The 19,151-nt window shown below is 34.7% G+C and overlaps 5 protein-coding genes and 1 long non-coding RNA gene across 7 annotated transcripts; 1 reads left to right on the forward strand and 5 right to left on the reverse strand.

Annotated features, from left to right (window-relative positions):
* Nucleotides 1-2: 2 nt before the first annotated feature.
* Nucleotides 3-1,262, reverse strand: LOC108814340 (3-dehydrosphinganine reductase TSC10B). Its single transcript, XM_018586892.2, is given in 6 exon segments — nucleotides 3-329; nucleotides 420-469; nucleotides 471-499; nucleotides 501-566; nucleotides 636-900; nucleotides 902-1,262. Coding segments are annotated over 6 exon segments (942 nt in total). The 5' UTR covers nucleotides 1,123-1,262; the 3' UTR covers nucleotides 3-18.
* Nucleotides 1,263-1,883: 621 nt separating this feature from the next.
* LOC108815955 (uncharacterized) lies at nucleotides 1,884-2,763 on the reverse strand. 2 transcript variants are annotated; one of them, XM_056991183.1, is made up of 3 exons: nucleotides 2,635-2,763; nucleotides 2,478-2,569; nucleotides 1,884-2,384 (listed from the first exon to the last, which is right to left on the reverse strand). In XM_056991183.1, the coding sequence occupies exons 2-3, from the start codon at nucleotides 2,538-2,540 to the stop codon at nucleotides 2,076-2,078; spliced, it is 372 nt and encodes a 123-aa protein (XP_056847163.1). In that variant the 5' UTR covers nucleotides 2,541-2,569; nucleotides 2,635-2,763; the 3' UTR covers nucleotides 1,884-2,075. The 2 variants fall into 2 exon arrangements, with proteins under 2 accessions (XP_056847163.1, XP_018444000.1); XM_018588498.2 differs by having other exon boundaries at nucleotides 2,478-2,729.
* Nucleotides 2,764-3,811: 1,048 nt separating this feature from the next.
* On the reverse strand, nucleotides 3,812-6,353 carry LOC108814173 (NEDD8-activating enzyme E1 catalytic subunit). The gene is made up of 9 exons (XM_018586682.2): nucleotides 6,159-6,353; nucleotides 5,904-6,067; nucleotides 5,625-5,827; nucleotides 5,313-5,545; nucleotides 5,148-5,210; nucleotides 5,016-5,072; nucleotides 4,758-4,879; nucleotides 4,515-4,632; nucleotides 3,812-4,338 (listed from the first exon to the last, which is right to left on the reverse strand). Exons 1-9 carry the CDS (start codon nucleotides 6,249-6,251, stop codon nucleotides 4,024-4,026), a joined length of 1,368 nt encoding a protein of 455 aa, XP_018442184.1. The 5' UTR covers nucleotides 6,252-6,353; the 3' UTR covers nucleotides 3,812-4,023.
* A 524-nt stretch (nucleotides 6,354-6,877) lies between these two features.
* On the reverse strand, nucleotides 6,878-9,046 carry LOC108814755 (protein trichome birefringence-like 11). The gene is made up of 4 exons (XM_018587377.2): nucleotides 8,239-9,046; nucleotides 7,781-8,170; nucleotides 7,548-7,706; nucleotides 6,878-7,461 (listed from the first exon to the last, which is right to left on the reverse strand). The coding sequence occupies exons 1-4, from the start codon at nucleotides 8,730-8,732 to the stop codon at nucleotides 7,071-7,073; spliced, it is 1,434 nt and encodes a 477-aa protein (XP_018442879.1). The 5' UTR covers nucleotides 8,733-9,046; the 3' UTR covers nucleotides 6,878-7,070.
* Nucleotides 9,047-10,658: 1,612 nt separating this feature from the next.
* LOC108817740 (stem-specific protein TSJT1) lies at nucleotides 10,659-13,646 on the reverse strand. The gene is made up of 5 exons (XM_018590517.2): nucleotides 13,320-13,646; nucleotides 11,479-11,719; nucleotides 11,274-11,394; nucleotides 11,067-11,176; nucleotides 10,659-10,947 (listed from the first exon to the last, which is right to left on the reverse strand). Exons 1-5 carry the CDS (start codon nucleotides 13,520-13,522, stop codon nucleotides 10,912-10,914), a joined length of 711 nt encoding a protein of 236 aa, XP_018446019.1. The 5' UTR covers nucleotides 13,523-13,646; the 3' UTR covers nucleotides 10,659-10,911.
* LOC130497694 (uncharacterized) lies at nucleotides 12,347-14,060 on the forward strand. The gene is made up of 2 exons (XR_008936702.1): nucleotides 12,347-12,562; nucleotides 13,775-14,060. It is a non-coding gene; the product is annotated as an uncharacterized LOC130497694 (long non-coding RNA).
* The last annotated feature ends 5,091 nt before the right edge of the window (nucleotides 14,061-19,151 follow it).

Raw genomic sequence — 19,151 nt, forward strand, 5'->3', positions numbered from 1 at the left:
CATTGATGAGCTTATAAGCTAACTTGATATTGGATGTTTTGTTTTGCTATTGCTCCATTTTTCTATGGTGTTATACCAAGTCCATTGGAAAAACAAACCAACGAATCTAACAAGACCACCGAACATAACTTTGTTGAAAGCATGCCAAAACGATCTCTGAGGAGACATGCCACTGGTCACAATAGACAGCAAGTAGCCAACGAAATGGCACGTCACTGTGAACTTTCCTGCTTTGATACCATCCATACATATCTTGGCTACTTCCTTGGTTTTCATCGAGCCTGAGGATGCGGCAATGATGGAAGTGAGCTCTGGCCTCTTCCTCTGTTCTACGAGACACAAAAAAACATATATAATCTCTCATAATCTGAGATTTCTTTATAACTCAGCACCATAGACATTGATCTTGAATGGCTAACCTTCTTGAAACCCAGGTGTATCAGTGTCTGGAGGAAACAGAAGAGACACAAATGTCATGAGAGATAACTTCTTGCTGCAATTGCTTGCGCTAAGCCCTGAAGCCCAAACTTGCTCGCTGAGTATGCAGTGTAACCATAGATTCCTGCCTGAAACAAGTCAAACACACACAAGTTCTTGATCTACATCAGCAGTAGACAGATTGAGAGACGACGAACCTGACCAGCTTGAGAGGAAACAAGAGAAATGGAGGCAGGTCCACCACGACCTTTCATTAAGGGCAAAGCAGCCTTGATCACATTGAAGCTTCCCACAAGATTCACATCGATCATGAACTTGACTTCTTCCATACTCTGTTTCTCAAGCTCCTTTTCTATAAACACGCCTTGGTTTACGATCAGCACATCGATGGGCCCTGATTGGTCAACAGCTCTAAAAACGGCATCGTAGTCACGAACGTCGGCAGAGAACGTTGCGATCGGCTAGCTTAGAGACGGAGCGTGCGAGGATGGAGACTCGAGCTCCCTCGGAGGCGGCAAGGTGGGCGAGAGCGAGACCTATGCCGCTTGATCCACCCGTGATGAAGACGTGGCGTGACTTTATCGGGATCTTGACGGGTCTAGGATGTGCGATCAAAGCCAAGATGATGAGAAGAGAAACGATGAAGAGAGTCAAGAAAAGGAAGATAGCAGAACTGGCCGCCATGTGCAAGTTGATGTTCTTGTCTGTGGTGAACTTATAGTTTTTTACATTTAAGTTTATGTTCTCTGTCTGAAATATATATTATGTTTTCAATCTTGTCTTGAGGTTTGTTGGTTGCTGTTATTGATTTTATTACTGGTTTATTATAATAGTCTTGTCTGTTAATTGTTTACATTTCCATTTCATCTATTTTGATTCATGTTCAATGTTGAGAGTTTGGTTAAATCCATATTTATGTTGATGTTCTTGTCTGTCTGTCTGTCAACTTATCTTTTACCTTTTATGTTTATGTTCTGTCTATGTGTGGATATACTGCAAAAAAATAAGATATTTTGTATGAAAAATGGCAGTGAATCATCATATTTTTTGCTCTAAATAGCAAAGACGAAAGGGAATGAATGAGAACTAATAATGACAAGAGGGAGATGGGCATGTGAGTGTGAGTGGCATGGCATATGCCAGAAGGTGTGTGAGCTTGTGACAGTCTTTTTGGACCTCTTCTTAGTTAATTAAGATCCCTAAGATTAGATCTAACTTTATATATATACTAAGACAGTGTGGCAAACTCGTCTGTGATGTCCCCAAGATATTGATTGATTGAACAGAGACATAGAACATTTGCTAATTCCACATGGGGCTTGTCTTTACACATTCCTCCATCAGTGTCTTGTTGTAATCACTCAACAAGATTTTGCAAGTTGATTTTTATTAATCCTTCAAAACATATTTTACAAATAGAGAAGTCGGTGAAATATCATCATCTCTAAAATCACCAAGAAAGAGTTATATTTAATACAAGAACAAGCTTGGAACAAATCTCCAAGAACTTCCCTTCCTTGTATAGAATCATTATTCTTCCTGATTTACAAACAAATAAATCTTATGCATCTATAAAATAATATAATAAATCAATTCCATAGAAAACCATGAATCTTGCAGAACATTTGTTAGATCAATCAATTGTAGATTGCATCTCTGTAAGTTCTCCTTGGGATGGAAGCATGAACATTATTAGTGATCATGCTGCTCTTGTTGTTGTGAGTGGTGAGGGTACTTCGTAAGTTGTCATGATTCTGCTGATACTGTTGTCTGTTTTGATGAAGAGAGCGTTGTTGCTTGGCGTTGAAGGAACTAACCCTGCCTTGCTTAGGATGCTGAGGTCTCCTTCTGGTCTGAGAAGATTTAGGGATGAAAACACCAGTCCCTTTGCTCTGTTCTTGATGATACATATATGGAGCCGTTTGGTAGCCTCCTCTGAACATACCCTGTTTCCACACAAGATTCAAGAAACACATGCTTAGAGAGACGTATCTTTAGAGAGATATATAGATTAAGTGTGTGTGGACAGAGGAACAAACCTGGAACCCGAGAGGGGAGGAGGAAGAGAGTGAAACAGAGTTAAGCTGTTCATCTTCATCCATGATGAGAAGAGAGATCTGTTTGCTTATGTCTGCAAAGAAGACATCATCATCAATCTCTAACTCCATAGCCATATTCTACCTTAGCTTTCTCTACCTTTCTTGAGACTTGGTTGCTCTGTAGAAACAAGTCTTGTGTGTGTGTGTGTGTTTTTTTTTCTATCTTTGCTTCATGTGGAGTTCGAGGGAACGTTGAAGGAGTCAAATAAATAGGCCAGAAAAATACTGGCCCTTAGAGAGAGGAAGAGAGATAGAGAGAGAGCATGTGGGTGGGAGAGTGGGGCCATAGAAAAAAGATTTTGAACAATGTAAACCTAATCTGGCCAAGTCCCTACAATTCATAGCATGAAGGACACAAGTAGGTTGTGCATTGATGTTATCCAGTTGTTAAATGTTTTAAAGATAGAAATCAAAGTTCACAAACAACCCATATCCACTCTGTTTTTATTTACATATCTTATATTTAACCAAAAAACTTTTATAGCTTTACTAAATTACTACCAATATAAATATTAACTACACTGAACTAACAAATGTTTAGATACCCTTATTGGGAAAAGGGGGAAAAAAATCTTTGATAGAGCTATAAGGAAGTCTTTGTTTATGTCTATAATATCGATCCTAAAACAGCCACATCTGAAGACAGTTTGTGGTGAGTAATTCAGGAAATGGACAACTACGCAATTTGGATTTTGAGGATAGAGATAGAGAGAGGGAATCAAACTCATTAATATGATATGGTTTGAAGATAGTGTTTGAGTGAAGTAGGGTCACACACCTATCATATTTGATGATAGTTCATATAAACCATTTTACAAGCAAAGCTTGATGGTTTACGTACACAATTATCTATTGAGTATTCCAAGTTAAAGAGCGCATAAGGAGTTCATATCACTTGGTTTTTTATTTTTATATGATTTTAATTCATTTTGGGGGGTCTTTTATGTTAGTGAATTGCATGCTCAAATCTTGACCTTTCACTGGTGATAATAAACAAACAAGTCTTAAAACTTACCTTATCTCTTCGACCCATACTATAGGATTCAAAAGGCTGGTTTAAAAGTCTCCTAGATCATATGAAGGGAAAGGTGCAAAGTGTAACCAAGCATAGCCACAAACTGATATAAGAGAGAAAAAGAAATATAAAAAAAGCAGATAAATTTTCTAAAAATGTAAAAAGGCAAGTTGTATATAATACATAAACTCTTTAAATTAGTTTATATTTAAGTTCTGAAAAACTGACTTGGAATTTCAGAACCAGAGAATCCTGACCATATTCAAACATAATATTAGCTTGTTTCAGGATCTTATGTTATTGCTTGTAACAGATACACACACACCTTGGAGGTTAAGAATAATCATATAAACCCATCTGTTTCAGGCACTTAGGATTTGCTGTCACATCTATTTAACGACAGAAACCAAAAAAAAAAAGACCAATAATGAAAATGGGACTTCCCAACTATCTTAATGGCTCTTGCAGCGATCAAAAGGGTGTTTTTCTCTTAGAGTTCGTTCTCCAAATGGCTGTATCCATGTCTGCAACACCATCAACTTCTTTGAAAACAACCCTTAGCTTCGTTAAGCTCGACTGTTTCTCTTCGTTCTTGAGGGATGTGCCAAACACGTGAACAGTGTCCTTCTCGACTCTTCCCATGAGGTCATAGAGCGGCTTGCTTAGGTTTGGTCTGTGCATTTCTTCTAGAACAGGAGGCGCCTGCATGTAGAGGCTGTCTTTGCCGTGTTTTACACTTGCTTTCGACAATAGAAGCTTTGGATGTTCTTCAAGCATTTCAATGAACTAGGAGAAAACAAAACATAAACAAAATGGTAACTGAGACGCCGAAACAGAGGATCCTTTAGCACGAATAACTCAAAGAACAAAGTGAGCATGATTAAGCAATGGATTGGCTACGAAAATAAGGATCAAGGAGGTATTCAATGGAGAACGAGACAAATAGGGATAGGAGGAAGGACCTTTTGCAAAGTAATTGAGGTGTCCAGCTCAATCAGAATACCCGGACCACATACAAGACACTCCTTGTCTCTCTCAAATTCGGTCACTTTAGTGTGGAGACCCTCTCCACCGTTATACCTTGGGAAAATGAAAACCAACCAAATTGTTTCAGGACAACACAATAAACTCTTTACAAATTCTTATATGTAAGTAGAGAAACTGTAGTCCGAACACTAGCAAATAAGAAATAAAGGAAACCATACGTAAGATAATTTGCAAGTGTTTTGCTACATCCAGATACGATCTTCAAGGTTTCAAGGGCACAAGCTGCGGATATAATCGCGTTGGTGGATGCAATTGCCGGTATGATGTTTTTAACCACACCCTATAAGCAAAAAAAAAGGGTTCTCTCTCATAGTTCCTTAATGAGTATAAACTAACGCTGCATGCTTAACGTCACACACTCACACTTGCTTCAACAGATTACTGGAATATTTTAGAAAATGACAAAAAAAACATACTTGTGTGAGAGAGTATGTGACACCCGGAATTCCAAAAAGCTCGGCTCTCTTGATAGCCTGCGAAGATAATGCAAAATATGAAATAAACCAAAATTAAAACGCAGAGCATAAGAAGCAAAAATAAAGACTTACCTCATCATAGACCCACTTCATATGTTCCGGCTCATCAGGATCAAATGATTTCCCACCATGAACCTTCAGGAAGAATAGACTATTACTATACCGTCACCACAACAAATATATATATATACACCCCCCTGGAAAGAGTCTCTTTGAAAAAAGAATCCATGCACATACCTCATGCCACTTAATGAGATGAGCATACTCAATGCAATGAGCAGCATTCCTAGGGGTTTCTGCGAGAGTGCACAAAGGAAACTTGACTTGAGGTGGGAAAAGCCAAATGGTGCACTCAAAACAGGGTGTAACACCAGGGACGATAACTCTAGCATGACCCTTGAAACCTTCGGTTCCCCCATCCACCATCGGCTTGATTGTTTCACTCCTCGGGGTATCATCTTCATCATACTCTATATACTCCACAAAAGTAAATGATTAGAGAGGGGAAAAAACACACATACACAAAGGCCAGAGAACTTTTTTCCATACCAAGAAAGCCACAAGCTACACCATTGATGTATCTCCGAGCTTCAATCGAATCAAGACCAAGAGCAATGATATTAAAATCGTTATAAAACTCAAGCTCTTTGTCTTCAATACGTGAAAAATGCGGCACAATCTCCACTCCGCTCACTCTCTCCATCACACGCTTTGCAGCTACCTCTGCCTTAGGCTTTCCCACATCCTCAAGCCTAATCACAAATACCATCAATCAAACATCTTACGAAAACCATCAAAGAAGGAGTAATCAATCAATCAATCAATCACCTGAAGAGGAACTGGCGATTGAGATTGGTGACCTCGATTCGATCCATGTCAATCACATCCAGGTTACGAAACCCTGAGAGAGCCAAGTCCTTGAGGAGCTCACACCCCAATCCACCAGCACCAACCACCAAGACCTTCACGTATTCTCGTATGTCGTCTCTCAGCTGTAACAATAGAAAATTCAATCTCAGCAAAAACAATCGCCGTCATCGAAGCAAACGATTAGATGTAGAGATGAGTAGTTTTAGGTTTTACATCGGTTCCGGGAAAGAAGCCGGGGCCAACGAGATTCCCGGATCTGAGAAGAAGCTTGTCGAGGTCTCTCGACTTACTCTGAGGAGCATCCATTAGAGAGAGAGTGTCGGTTTATTCAGCGAAACTGATGACGGAGGAGAGAGCTCCAACAATCCAAGGAGCGATCGATACACACACACTACTGCCACAGAGCTCCAAAACCTCTCTTTCGACACGATCCTTATACTTACTGGGTCAAATATGGGCCTGGGCCCAAAGTATACATTATATTTCAGGAAAAGAATGTTAATTGATTATCCTTTGTTTCTTGTTAGTTTTGCTTTTTTCAAAGTTTTTCTATATATTATTTTAGTAAATTTTCTCTTACTAAAATTTTGTGGACTTTTTTTTTTTACAGTTTCTAAAGAAAATTGGAATATTTAAGAAATTCACATTTTGTTGTCTTCATGATATTGTCCAGAGATGGTTTATATTCAACTAAAATTTGGGATTTAATAATCAGAATATAGTTGAATCCTACCACAATTGTTGATCAACCCTATTTATAAACAATCAATTTATATGCTGTTGGATTCATATGAATAACTTAACTCTTTCTATTTCTGTTCAGTAAGTAATGTTATTTAAGTTGATTATGCATTATGAATTTTATATGAATAATCAGATAAACAATGTTATTTTAGTTGAATATGTATTATGAATTTATATGAATAATCTGATGAAGAAGTAGTCTCCTCAAAAAATCTTTTTAAAGGTAATGAGAAGTATCTTTACAACCAAGGATGCTTTTAACCTATTCAGTAACTACATATATCCCCATCCAATTAACCTAATCATCCAATCAAAATCCTCAGCTTTTTTTTTAAGGTCAGGCTCTGAACAAAAAGCCTATACAGAGCAAGAACAAGATGCTTATGTAAAGTTGTCTGAATGGCCACTGTTTGATCTCGAATAACCTTCATGCTTAAGAAACAACGCAAAGAGAATCTCATTCCACGCATCAGGAACACCCGGGAGACACCAATGGCTACAGTCTTGTCTGTGTACCGGTGCAGGACTAGCCGACCCCAAGTAGTACAGTGATGGATGACCATCGTTTCTCTGAGCAGCCATGGCAGTTATGTTCAGCAGTCTCAGTTTAGCCGCCGCCGGCTGTGATGATGATGCGCTCGAGTGGTAAAGAGGTGACAAGACGTCTTCGAGTAGCTTCAGATGTTCCCATGTCTCTGATGGAACTAGAGAGGCTCCAAAGTCAGGCAGTGTCTCCATGTGACATGTTCCTCCGGTTCTCCAATCTCCACCCCTAGGATGATTAAATAAACGTAACTTAGATAAAAACTGATCGAAGATTCTTGTTTTTTTTTTGTAAGTTATGGTGAGACGAAGAACCTGAAATGCACGGGAGCAAATGTGCGGAAGAAGACTTGCGTTTTGTTTGAATCAACCTCTTCTTGTATCCATTTCACAACGGTCTTCATAGCTCTCCTATAAGCATGCTCTATCTTCATCTTCATCCTCACTTTCTCTCCCTCTTGAAAGTAACAACCTCTGCAAGTAACAACCACCCCAAAAGATTAGTACCAAAACACAAAACAGATAGGTGCAAAGATTGTATAGCTAACCCTCGGATAGTTTTCTCATAGTTCCACCAGTGACCAGTGTTAAACACCAACACATCCGCGTCCCTCCACTTGTCAGCATACCAATCCATCGTCTCAAGCTTAAGAGTCGTCTTCACCTTCTCCGGATACCCTTTAGGAGGACGGCTCTGGAGAACCAGAAACGGCGCTCTGTAGTACTCAACAGTGCAGTTGTAGTCACGAAACCTGAACACGAAGAATCCCATGTGCTTTGTGATGGTTCTGTTGTTCACTTCGTAAACCGAACCCTTGTTCTCGACCCCAGATGAGAGCAGACAAAGAAGAGACTCCCATTGGTTCCTCCCGATCGAGTCTCCTACAAAGACTAGCCGCTTGTTCCTTAGCTTCTCCAGCATCAACTTCGCATCAAATCTGAAACTCAAAGAAGTAACAATCTGAGAGAAAGAGTAACAAAACGCAGTTAAAAAAACATTTTAAACCTGGGCAAGTCGCAGTGCGTAGGTTGCCATCTCCACTTAGTGTAGAACACATCAAGTCTCCCGAACTCGGTGCATCTGAATCCTTCGTCGAGAAAGGAGCAATCTTTGGAATGATACAAGGGATACGCTTCGTCCCAAACCCATCTCCCGTGAAACACATCACAGACATTCCCACTCTCATCATCAAGAAACTCAGCTCTGTTTCCGTTATTGGTGTTGTTGTTGGTATCTCCTCCAGAGCCAACAACATCGAGCTCCTTGAGCCAGAGGAATCTATCGGACTGATCCGAGAAGTCGCGGCGTTTGGTCTGAGCTACGTTTGTGTAGTCGAGGTAGAAGAAGCTGAAGACTAGACACAGACCCACCAAGAAGAAACCCAAGACTCCCAGCGAGGGCTCGAAGACGAGCCTTAAGCGCTTGAATCTCTTGATTGCTGCTTCCGGGATTGGTGTAGAGACTTCGTCGTCTTCGAGAGATGGGGGGTTCTTCGACATCTGGGGGTTTAATGAGAGGATACAGCTGCTAAAGTATAAGACTTTTAACTCTTCCTTCTTCTTGCGGCTCTCTAAAAGAATGAGAAACAAGAAACGAGAATGGCCCAGTGAAGCTGAAGAGGCTAAGATTAACTGTTGTAGGTTCGCTTTTCAAAATCTAAACAAGTGTGTGAGAATAAAGAACACTCTCTTAGCTTTTTCTTGACCGTCTTGTTTCTCAAAAGGGAGAGAGAGAGATTTGGAGAAGAGTGTGTATGAATCGTGGGTCCATTTTTAAGTGGTGGGTCCCGTAGATCCAAAAGATGGCGCACGCGCGATTATGGCGCGTAACACGAGTTGTGGGAGAGAGGTGGGCTCGAAACGGCGTCGCTATCACGGTGCTCATTGAAACGGTTTAGTCGTTTGGCGGGTTGTACTACTGACCTGAACGCGATTATTCTTCGTTTAGCGTTTGTGTACATTATAAAACCATATCTCGGTTTAATTTACATTTTTTTTAAATAGAGTAATCTTATAATAAAGTTAAATTATATATTAATGATACTCTAGAAGAAAAATTAGACTGATGGAAAAAAACTATTTTATTTATAGGTAAATTCATTTTACCATAAAAAAAATTATTTTTCACTCTCTTTATAGCAAAAAAAAAATACCATTGAAATATATTTATTCTAGACTCTATTCATAATGAAAATAGAGTATAATACTCTAATGGGTCAAAATGATCAAAACGTTCATCTCAGCGTTTCGTCCAATGAACAAAGGAAATAAATGAAATGGTAGATTCAATAAAATGAACGTGGAAATCAGATGGAATCTTCTAATGATTAAAGAAAAGTAAATTAATTCAGGAAGCTCTGAGCCGTCGATGGCGGAGATTAGCATGAACACATCACATGTCATGTTTGTCTAGGGACATGATTCAATAAGGCAAGAGAGTGAGAACCGAGAAGAGCTTGCGTACTGGCCAAGATCAGACTACCCTTTAATCGTCATATTACGAGGAGTTTCCAAGATCTTTAAAAGGGCTTCTGTTTAAGTGATGATTTCAAGGTAATACTTATGTTTTTTTATTATCATGATTTGGTCTTACTCTGAAACGTAGAAAGAGTGCAAGAGATGATGGATCTCAATGTAATTCCATTTACACTCTTGCTTCCTCTTACTTTGATTTGCGAGAGTAGCCGCAGTGGTTTGACATTTGCGATTTGCAAGACGCTACTCTGATCGCTACAGTCGATCATATAAGCACTTGTAACTTCAAAATATTAGTAGTTTTTTTTCTATTAGTAGTTGATATGTATTAATATTATATCACTCGGTTCCCAAATTGATTAAACTAAATCAATTAGTAATTTGTTCTCTTTGGGAGGTGAGTTCACTATTATTTGATCAGATTGCTCGGGTCAAAAGTCTTTTAACTTTTGTAGCCACTAATAGTCGCTTACATGTATTTGGTTTCATCTAGTGTTGCAGTGTTTCTGTAATGGGGCTAAACAGCTTAAATCAGGTCTTGTAAGGTTAGATATCTTCTTCACCGGCTCTGCGAGAACATTTCTCTCAATCATTTTCTAGCCCGATCTTTTTTTTAACAATCTCTGGAAATTTCATTCAGCCATCTTGCGATGCATAGCTGCATCTGGCCTGCTAAGTTTCTCACAATTGACTTTATCAAATGTTCAGGCCTTCTAGTAAATCTTATCGCTGTGAGAAACTTCTAAAGATGTTCCTTGTTCTGTTATGTTGTCTTTTGCCTCAGTACTGGTCTTCTCAATAATAAAATCTGCCAAATAAAGACTACTACTCTTACACTCGGGACTCATCTTCTGCCTATCTCAATATAACTTCTTACAGGTTTATGTTTGAGCGTGTAGACAGACTGAGAATTCGAGATTTACTGGAGAAACAAGTTCTGAACATGAGATATAAGGATCAAGAGAAGGTAGATTTATAGTCTATGAGACATAACTTATTGGGACGAACACACTAGAAACACCAGAAGAGACAAACACAAGCTGTACAGAGAAACAAAAGACAAAACAGAGATCACAACACTACACATCCCCAACCATTTGATAGCTTAAAGAAAAACTCATAGAACAGCTTCTTGTTTTCTCTACATCATTATTTTGGAGTTTCGATATTAAGAGAGATGGAGCTTGATTTTTTTTTTCTTTTCTCAATCTCCATGTGCAAGAACTGCTGCTCCTTCCACCTGTTTCCACCACCATTGTTTGTGTTATGAGCTTTTTTTTTAAAATGTTGCTGAAAAAAAACTAAACTAAAACTAGATATGAATGATTTGTTCATGAAGAGTCGAATCAATCAAACCACCTTGAAGGTGGCTCCCCAAATTTCTTCCTCTTTAGCAGGAATGGCAGTGATCTTGTTCTTAGGGTTCTCAAAGCTCCTTAGCCCACCTAACGCAGTCGAGTAAAAACAGCCTACAAGGCAAAGCACACACAACCATTTTGATCGTTCCAGTCTACCTTTGTAAAGGTCCTTAAAAATCTTGAACGTAAATACAATGTTAAAACAAACCTTGAGGAAACGAAGCAAGAGATTTGCCACAAGCACCTTTTAGCAACTCAATATCATCAGCAAATGCCACATACCCATCAGCTGTTATCCCCCAATACAATGGAACCTTACCTTCTTGGTCCTGCCGCGAATTTAAACCAAGTTCTTTTTTACCGCCAAATTCAATCAAACCTCACCGTAAAAAAGAGGGTTAAAAAGAGCTTACTGAGGCTACAAACAGAGTGGAGGTTGATTTGTCGAAGACCACGAAGGCGAAATCGCCGCTTAGGTGAGACACGACATGGTTGGCTGGGTAAGGAGCTCTGTCACGGAGAGTCTTATAAGCCTCGATGACCAAGAGAACCTCGTTTGCGTTCTTTGCAAGCCCATATTGTTGTTTCAAGCTTCCTAGGTTGTCAAGTGATCCTTGGAACAAGCAGAATATCTCATCCTTAGCCCCAAATGACCTGCATCAATTACACACACAACATCTATAAGACAGCCCTACATATAGTCACAAAGTTCAAATCAACTCAATTTTAAACTCATCTGAAGAGAAAGTATTGCAATTGTTAATGAGAACAGTCAGACAGATGAGTCAGCATTGGAACTTTAAATAGACGTACAATTATGAATATCTTGGTATGGGCATGGCTAAGAGCTAAAGAAAGTGAGGCATCATAATTCATAAAGCCATCTATATTTAATGCTTGTGGCGTTTAGCTATGCCCTGATAGGGTTTGGTGGACCAACAAAGCTGCCTCTGCAGATTTGCCATATCCAAAAAACTGACCCTATATTTTTAAACTATATAGGATGAATGTTGAGACTTGAGATGTAGTATGCTTCTACCACATGGTTTTATTGGTCATTGTCATTGAGAAAATCTGGTTCATGGATAGTAAGTAGTAATTGTACCATATCATTGGTATTGTAAGAAGAACAAAAAGGAAGAAAACTAAATAATTACTACGGTAATTATATGATCCATCAATTATAATATCATGCCCATGTAGACGGTAGACGTCTCTGTCTATGAACACGGACCGAGTTTTTGTCTACTTTTAGTTTTATGTCTAATGCGTAATGACGACTTATTTTCCACCACAATCTAGAACTTCTTCCCTTTATTATTAAAAACTGATTTTCATTATGCTATTATGTTTCCAGTTAGCAATCGGAGTCTCGGTGACATGAACAATATGTTATGAGAGACCGGTCAATCAATCTTTGAGCAACACAACTGCTGAGACGTGTCCTTGCGCACCACAGTCACCGACGAAGTCAACTATTAGATTTTTAAACTTAAGGTATCTTTTTTTCTTTAATCTTTCAATCTATATTTTTTTAGGTTATGATTCTTATGAATATAACATGTAAATACGTAAACTTGGATCCATACGCACATCAGTACATCTTTGATGAATAAATTATCTGATGAACAAACAAAAACACACCAGGATACATACAAAATTTTAAAGTATCCTTTTTAACCATTGGGATCTTTGCTTGGATAAGTACTAAAGATATTTATATTTTTTTTACAAAAAAAAATTAAAGCTATTATCCCTATTTTAAATCGTAATTTCCGTATATGAATCCATCCACACAATTAGGATCCATGTACTTTATAGCAGTTACCTCTGATGATGTAGCAAATAATATATTTTTCTTAAGTAAAATCTAGACACACTCTTTCATTATTGTTTGGGGTCCACACACCACACCACAAACACATTATCCTAAGTTTAGTGGGGTGATTATGTAGATCGGAATCAAGAACTATATAAAGCGTGTATTATCTAAACGATTAAGTATAATTAATGATATTCACTAACTCCGTATCTTCTCTGTAATTTTAGATAAGAAAATCGGTGTCCCAATTGGTCGATACATGCAATTGGACCCTACGTTGTTAATTTTTTGCTATATACAATATTAATTTAGCCATCATATTAAAAAAGCTTGACGATGATTTCACCCCCGTCCCACGGTAAAAACTTTGGAAACATCGTGGAGCTGATTCCAACCAGAAATGAAAATAAACAAATTAACGGCGCGACTCACCTTGGCCGGAGAGGACTCTCTTTGTGGTGGCTGTACGCAAGCTGCACATAGTCGCCGACCTGTACGGACACGGCGGAGGGATTTTTCTCAACGAACTTGTTGACTAGGACCGATCCGGTTGTCTTCGGCGATGGAGTTCGGTTCCCGGCGGCCACCAGCTCTTCCGGCAAAGATACTATAGCTCCGCTGAAAATTCCCAACATTTTTATGTCTCTTCCGACGATACCAACTAAAACCCCAAAAAGACTAGTTATTTAGAAAATTAAACTGTTAAGAGTTCTCTTGCTGCTAATAAAATATATCGGACATGGAGGTTGTGACAAAGGAGAGAAATGGTGTTTAATTATATAGGAGGAGGACGAATGATATCGTGGGCATTTTCGTCATTTCAGCTTCTCCTGAATCTTCTATTAATTACACGGAAATTAACGTCATGACGTGTTTACATTTGGCAGTGAACTAATACGTGGGGTCCATGCAGAAGAGACGGAATCATTCTCGAGCGTTAGATTCTAGTTTCATGGGACCTGTGTTCATTTGTGTGGTCTCTTGTCTTATCCAAACCTCTTTTCAATACGTAATTATTGAAAATTTACTCCAATAAAATAGTTTTTTTATATTTAAACTAATTGTGAATGAGTAATCCAGATTCCATTGCAAAGGTAATTGATAACTTTTATTTATAAATTGTAAAGTACTGGTGAATTTAAATTTATTTATTTGATTTTTTTGTTGTTTCCATTTTTAAGCTAACATACACTTTTCGTAAAAAAAAAAAAGGATTACATCTACACTTTGATGAATAAACACAGTTCTTACTTCTTACACGTTACCACCTTTTCTTTCACTATATTTTCATATACATTTAATATTATAAGAGAACCAGCAAAAACTCATAAGTGAAATTAAATACGTAACTGGTGAAATGTAATAAGCACAAAACATATAACTATTTATTTTGGCTATTTAAACTGACAATTACGAACAGACTAAATAAGATAGCTAATTTTTCCGGGGAAAATACTGTCAATTAATTAAGCGATGTACCACCATATTTCCCTACTTTTCAGGGCCATTTACTAAGTTGATTATATCGAAATTAAATCAATAACATGAGCAGAAAATTTAAATTGGTATTAGTGTGTTTCAAAACAACTATAAAAATAAAGCATTTATAAATTGAACATCTACGTGATCCAGACTATATATGTCTCACTCCCATGAAAACTAAACGGAAAAAATATTCTCTTGTTTTTTTAAAAAAAAAACTGCCCTAAAATATTCTCTTGTTTCTAATGATTAAATAATGCTTTTCAAGATAGAACCAATTATAGTTTCATCAAAGATCCAAAACCTTGTGCTAAATAATTCTGAATAATTTGGAGCTTTGCAATATTAATTTAAAACTTTCATACGGATCCTAAACAGCGGCTGTAGTTTCAGTTTTAGCTTTTTATAAAAACAAAAACAAAATTAATTAAAATACCATTAAAAAGGAATATGTGTTGACAGTGGGAAAAAAGAAGAAGAAGAAAGAATGTTAGAACAGTGGGACGCCCATTGTTTTGTTTTAGTGCTTGGCCACTGCCTTCTGGTAAATTTAATTTTGCACATTTCCTACCAATTAATATGTGGTTTTGTGATTTATTATCCTTAAAACATTTTACAAATATATCGCTGGAAAATTGAGATTCGAAAGAAGATACATCAGCAAGATAGAGAACGAGAAGACTATATGAGGTTTCTTTTGGTGAAAAACCTGAACTAATAAGAATTCGATATTACACAACTTTAAATCAAATAATTAATTTACCATTAATCATAGATTACTTTCTGTGGAGGTTATATTAAGTTATAAATCTCTAGACTAACCAAAACCAGTTACATAGTATTTATTATTTTTAGATTCTTGATAAAAATCTCTAGACTAACCAAACCAGTTACATAGTAATTGTTTTTCTAGATTCTTAATAAATATCGGAAAGTTGATAAATATAATAAATTAGAAACTCTATTATTAATACTCGATGAAATAATAAAAGCGGTAAACTAATAATTTTTTCAGTTTTGAACTGGACTGGTTCAAAATATGACACAAATCGATAGGATAATAAGATAACAAAATAATAACTTAAAAAAAATATTATGTAAATATATAGTCTCATTAAAATTATAAATTAATAATTTATATAAAGATAATCTATATAAGTACAAGCAAAAGTTGTCTTATTTATTTTATATTCACAAATGGAATTTATCTATATTTTTCTTAACATTTTAATATATTTTGATAACGTTTGATAAAATTTAATCCAAAACACTTATATTCTGTGAAACATATTTTATATATACCAAATAATAAAATCATAAAAATTATTTTATAAAATTTATTTAATGATACGATAAAATCAAAAAAAAATTCATAACTTTATAAATTAATAAAACACCATATTACAACATTATTAATTTATACATTTTACTGTATAAAACTATTGGAATACCTTAAACAAATCATATCTACTCATCAAACAAAAAGAAATCAAGATTTTAGACTTTGGTGGTACATACACACAACACAGACAACCTTATGCATTTACTGTTTGCACACATAACCCATCCAACTCAGTTTGTATTGTTTTTTTTTCTTCCAAATTACGTAACCTAAACAATAATCAAACTCCAATATAGTTATTAAGCCTTCAATTGAATACAAAGATGGGTGAGTTGCTGAAGAATTTTACCATAATTGGTTAAGAAAATAACACACACAAACAGTGAAACTCACTATAAAAGGTTTGGTGACAACAACCATAAAATGTTAAGAATAGTTATTGGGAAAATCGCATAAAAAACCCTCAAAGTGTCACTTACTAGCACTTTAAACCCTGAAGTTTTTTCACTAACACTTTTAACCTTCAAAGTGACATTTGTATCATAAAAAACCTCCAAATCAAAAAGTTGACCGGTTCAGCAGGTAATTTTTTCAAAAATAATTATTTAATTAATAAAATAAACAAAATAAATAAATAAAAATCCAAAAATAAATAAAGTCGAAATTTTTAATAAAATTTACAAAAATTAAAAAAATTAAAATTTTAGAAAATTAAATAAATATTTTTAAAATTATTTTCTAAAGTATTAATAAAATAAAATAACTACAAATTAATAATAAATAAAATTAAATTTTAAACAGAGAAGAACTAAATAAAAAGTTCACAAATTTTTTTAAAAATGGAAAATTCAAAATTCAAAATTCACTAGTTACGATGATGGTTTCTCACATAACCATTAACAATGGCGATAACTGCCATATCTCCAATGATAGTTTCCAACATCATCGTTAAAAATGACAAAAAATCTTTTTCAGAACTTTTGAATTTTCATTTTTTTTTAAATATATGAATTTTTTATTTTTATGTTTTTTTAAATTTGATCTCATTTATTTTTGAACTTTAATTTTCTAAATATTAATTAATTTTCTGATTTTTTCTATTTTTTTCTAATTTTATTTAATTTATGAGTTTTTGTTACATTTTACGATTTTTGTTTAATTTTCTGGTTTTTTATTTTTTTTGTTTATTTTACTTATTAAATAATATTATTTAAAATATTAGTTAATTAGTAAAATAATCAAAAAATTAAACAAAAATCGTAAAATTTAATAAAAACTCATAAATTAAATAAAAGTCAGAAACCATCATTGTCATTATTGATATATTTGAAATTGTTGTTGTCCATGATGATATGATATATTTTTTGAAAAAATATTATAATTAAAAAAACAATTTTGAATTTTCTATTTTTTTAAAAAAAAATTGAACTTTTTATTTAGTTCTTCTCTATTTAAATTTAATCTTATTTATGATTACAATTTTAGTTATTTTTATTTTGTTAAAATTTTATAAAATTATTTAATTTTTAAAATATTTATTCAATTTTTATTATATTTTCATTTTTGTGAATTTTATTAAGGTTTCGATTTTTATTTATTATTTGGATTTATTTATTTATTTATTTTGTTTATTTTATTAATTAAATAATTATTTTTGAAAAATTACCTGCTGAACAGGTCAACTTTTGATTTGGAGGTATTTTATGATACAAAAGTCACTTTGAAGGTTAAAAGTGTTAGTGAAAAAACTTCAAGGTTTAAAGTGCTAGTAAGTGACACTTTGAAGGTTTTTTATGCGATTTTCCCAATAGTTATTTATGTCTTGTGCCAAATATCAAAAGACACAACATGAACCAAAAACACTATTTAACCAGTCATTTATATCATACCATAATTGCATTAATTGTTTAATTGAATCAACTTTAGCAAAATACCCTTATACTAAACGAATGAGAACTCTTCCAATATAATTCGTTTATTATTTTTTCTTTTAACTCAAAACATTCGCAACATACAATTCGTCAAATTTTGATTAAGACATTGTTCTTGATATATATGTATTTTTGGTGATTCATTGTTCTTGATATTACAAAACCATATTTGACATTCCAATGGACAGTACGTAGGCCCGAATTTGGATGATAAAATTATCGTCATGTTCCTATGTATATAGTATATTTTGACTTTTCTATGAGATGCAAGCTAAATCTTAGTGTTTATATCCTCCAAAATCAAGAAGAATATTGATAATAGTGACTTAGTGAGAATCAATGACTGACGTTATCATTTTGTTTTATTGGTGTTAACATAAAACATAGTAATTAGTTTTTATATAATAAAAATACTTAAGAAGGCACAAGTTGCATTTTTTCTTATCTCATCATAAGAAAAAACTTATAGAAAGTATAATAAATAAATACGTAAGCAATGGCAACCATGGAGGAGTGGGAACTACAAAAGCTGAAAACGACTCTGATATTGTTTTGCATTTTTTTTTACAGAATTTCTAAAAACTATTTCAAACCAAGATGTTATCTCGTATGAACTTGACATATATAACCTTTTAATTTTATCTTCTTTTGCTACTTACTATTATCCAATATGATAGTAGTAACAAGTCATTTCTGAGAACATTATTTTATCTATTTATACATATCAGAAATCTCTGATTTAGCTAAAACCAAATAAAAAACCTTAAAACAAGTTTGTTGAAAAATATTTGTTCTATATTATTTTACAGTTCTTCTGTTTCATACTCCCTCTGTTTCAAAATAGATGAAGTTTTAGGATTGTGCACGATTATTAAGAAACTTGTTTTTTAATCTAAAAAGTATCATTAAAATATAAATTAAAAATTATTCAACCAATCACAAAATAGAATACATTTTATCATTGGTTACACAGTTTTTGATAAAGTTAAAAAGTACATTGGTATACTAAAACATCAACTATTTTGAAACATCAAAAACTCCCTAAAACATCATCTATTTAGAAACGGAGGGAGTAATACATTGCGCTTTGGAGAAAAACACAGAAATATTTAAAAAATCCATTTATTTTTATAAGCACTTTTAAATATAAACTAAAAATAATATAACCAATTATATGTGAAAAAGTACAATCTAACTGGTTAAATTTTTTAATAAAGTTAAAACTGACATAGATATGTTTAAGCATCACCTATTATGAAACAATAAAAACTTTGTAAACATTATGAACGGAGGGATCCATCTGTCAAAAACTAATATTATTGTGTTGTAACCTGCAAGTACATGAATTAGCAGCCCCAATAAAAACATGTACACGTTACGACGGAACACTATAACATAGAACATTGTTTTCGTTAGGACATTATTTCTTTAGGGACGAATTTTTGTTGATAACATTAAATCTTTTGAATATGATGACTCATAGATATTTCAGAGCAATATGGTGTGTGG

The sequence above is a fragment of the Raphanus sativus genome, chromosome 7 (assembly GCF_000801105.2).
Source record: "Raphanus sativus cultivar WK10039 chromosome 7, ASM80110v3, whole genome shotgun sequence".
NCBI classification, from domain to species: domain Eukaryota; kingdom Viridiplantae; phylum Streptophyta; class Magnoliopsida; order Brassicales; family Brassicaceae; genus Raphanus; species Raphanus sativus.

Bases quoted from the DNA above. Each gene is read 5' to 3' on its own strand.
- LOC108817740 (XM_018590517.2), bottom strand. From the start codon at position 13,522: ATGTTGGGAATTTTCAGCGGAGCTATAGTATCTTTGCCGGAAGAGCTG. The intron at 11,395-11,478 runs GTAAGCTCTTTT...AATTCGCGGCAG, and splicing joins CCACTCTGTTTGTAGCCTCA to GACCAAGAAGGTAAGGTTCC. The intron at 10,948-11,066 runs GTGGTTTGATTG...TGGTGGAAACAG, and splicing joins TTTGGGGAGCCACCTTCAAG to GTGGAAGGAGCAGCAGTTCT.
- LOC108814755 (XM_018587377.2), bottom strand. From the start codon at position 8,732: ATGTCGAAGAACCCCCCATCTCTCGAAGACGACGAAGTCTCTACACCA. The intron at 8,171-8,238 runs GTTTAAAATGTT...TTTGAGTTTCAG, and splicing joins ACGCACTGCGACTTGCCCAG to ATTTGATGCGAAGTTGATGC. The intron at 7,707-7,780 runs GTTAGCTATACA...TGTTACTTGCAG, and splicing joins TATGAGAAAACTATCCGAGG to AGGTTGTTACTTTCAAGAGG.
- LOC108815955 (XM_018588498.2), bottom strand. From the start codon at position 2,612: ATGGCTATGGAGTTAGAGATTGATGATGATGTCTTCTTTGCAGACATA. The intron at 2,385-2,477 runs GTTTGTTCCTCT...GTGTGGAAACAG, and splicing joins CCTCCCCTCTCGGGTTCCAG to GGTATGTTCAGAGGAGGCTA.
- LOC108814173 (XM_018586682.2), bottom strand. From the start codon at position 6,251: ATGGATGCTCCTCAGAGTAAGTCGAGAGACCTCGACAAGCTTCTTCTC. The intron at 5,211-5,312 runs GTATGTGCATGG...TTCTTCCTGAAG, and splicing joins ATCTCATTAAGTGGCATGAG to GTTCATGGTGGGAAATCATT. The intron at 4,633-4,757 runs GTATGGTTTCCT...CATTTTCCCAAG, and splicing joins ACACTTGCAAATTATCTTAC to GTATAACGGTGGAGAGGGTC.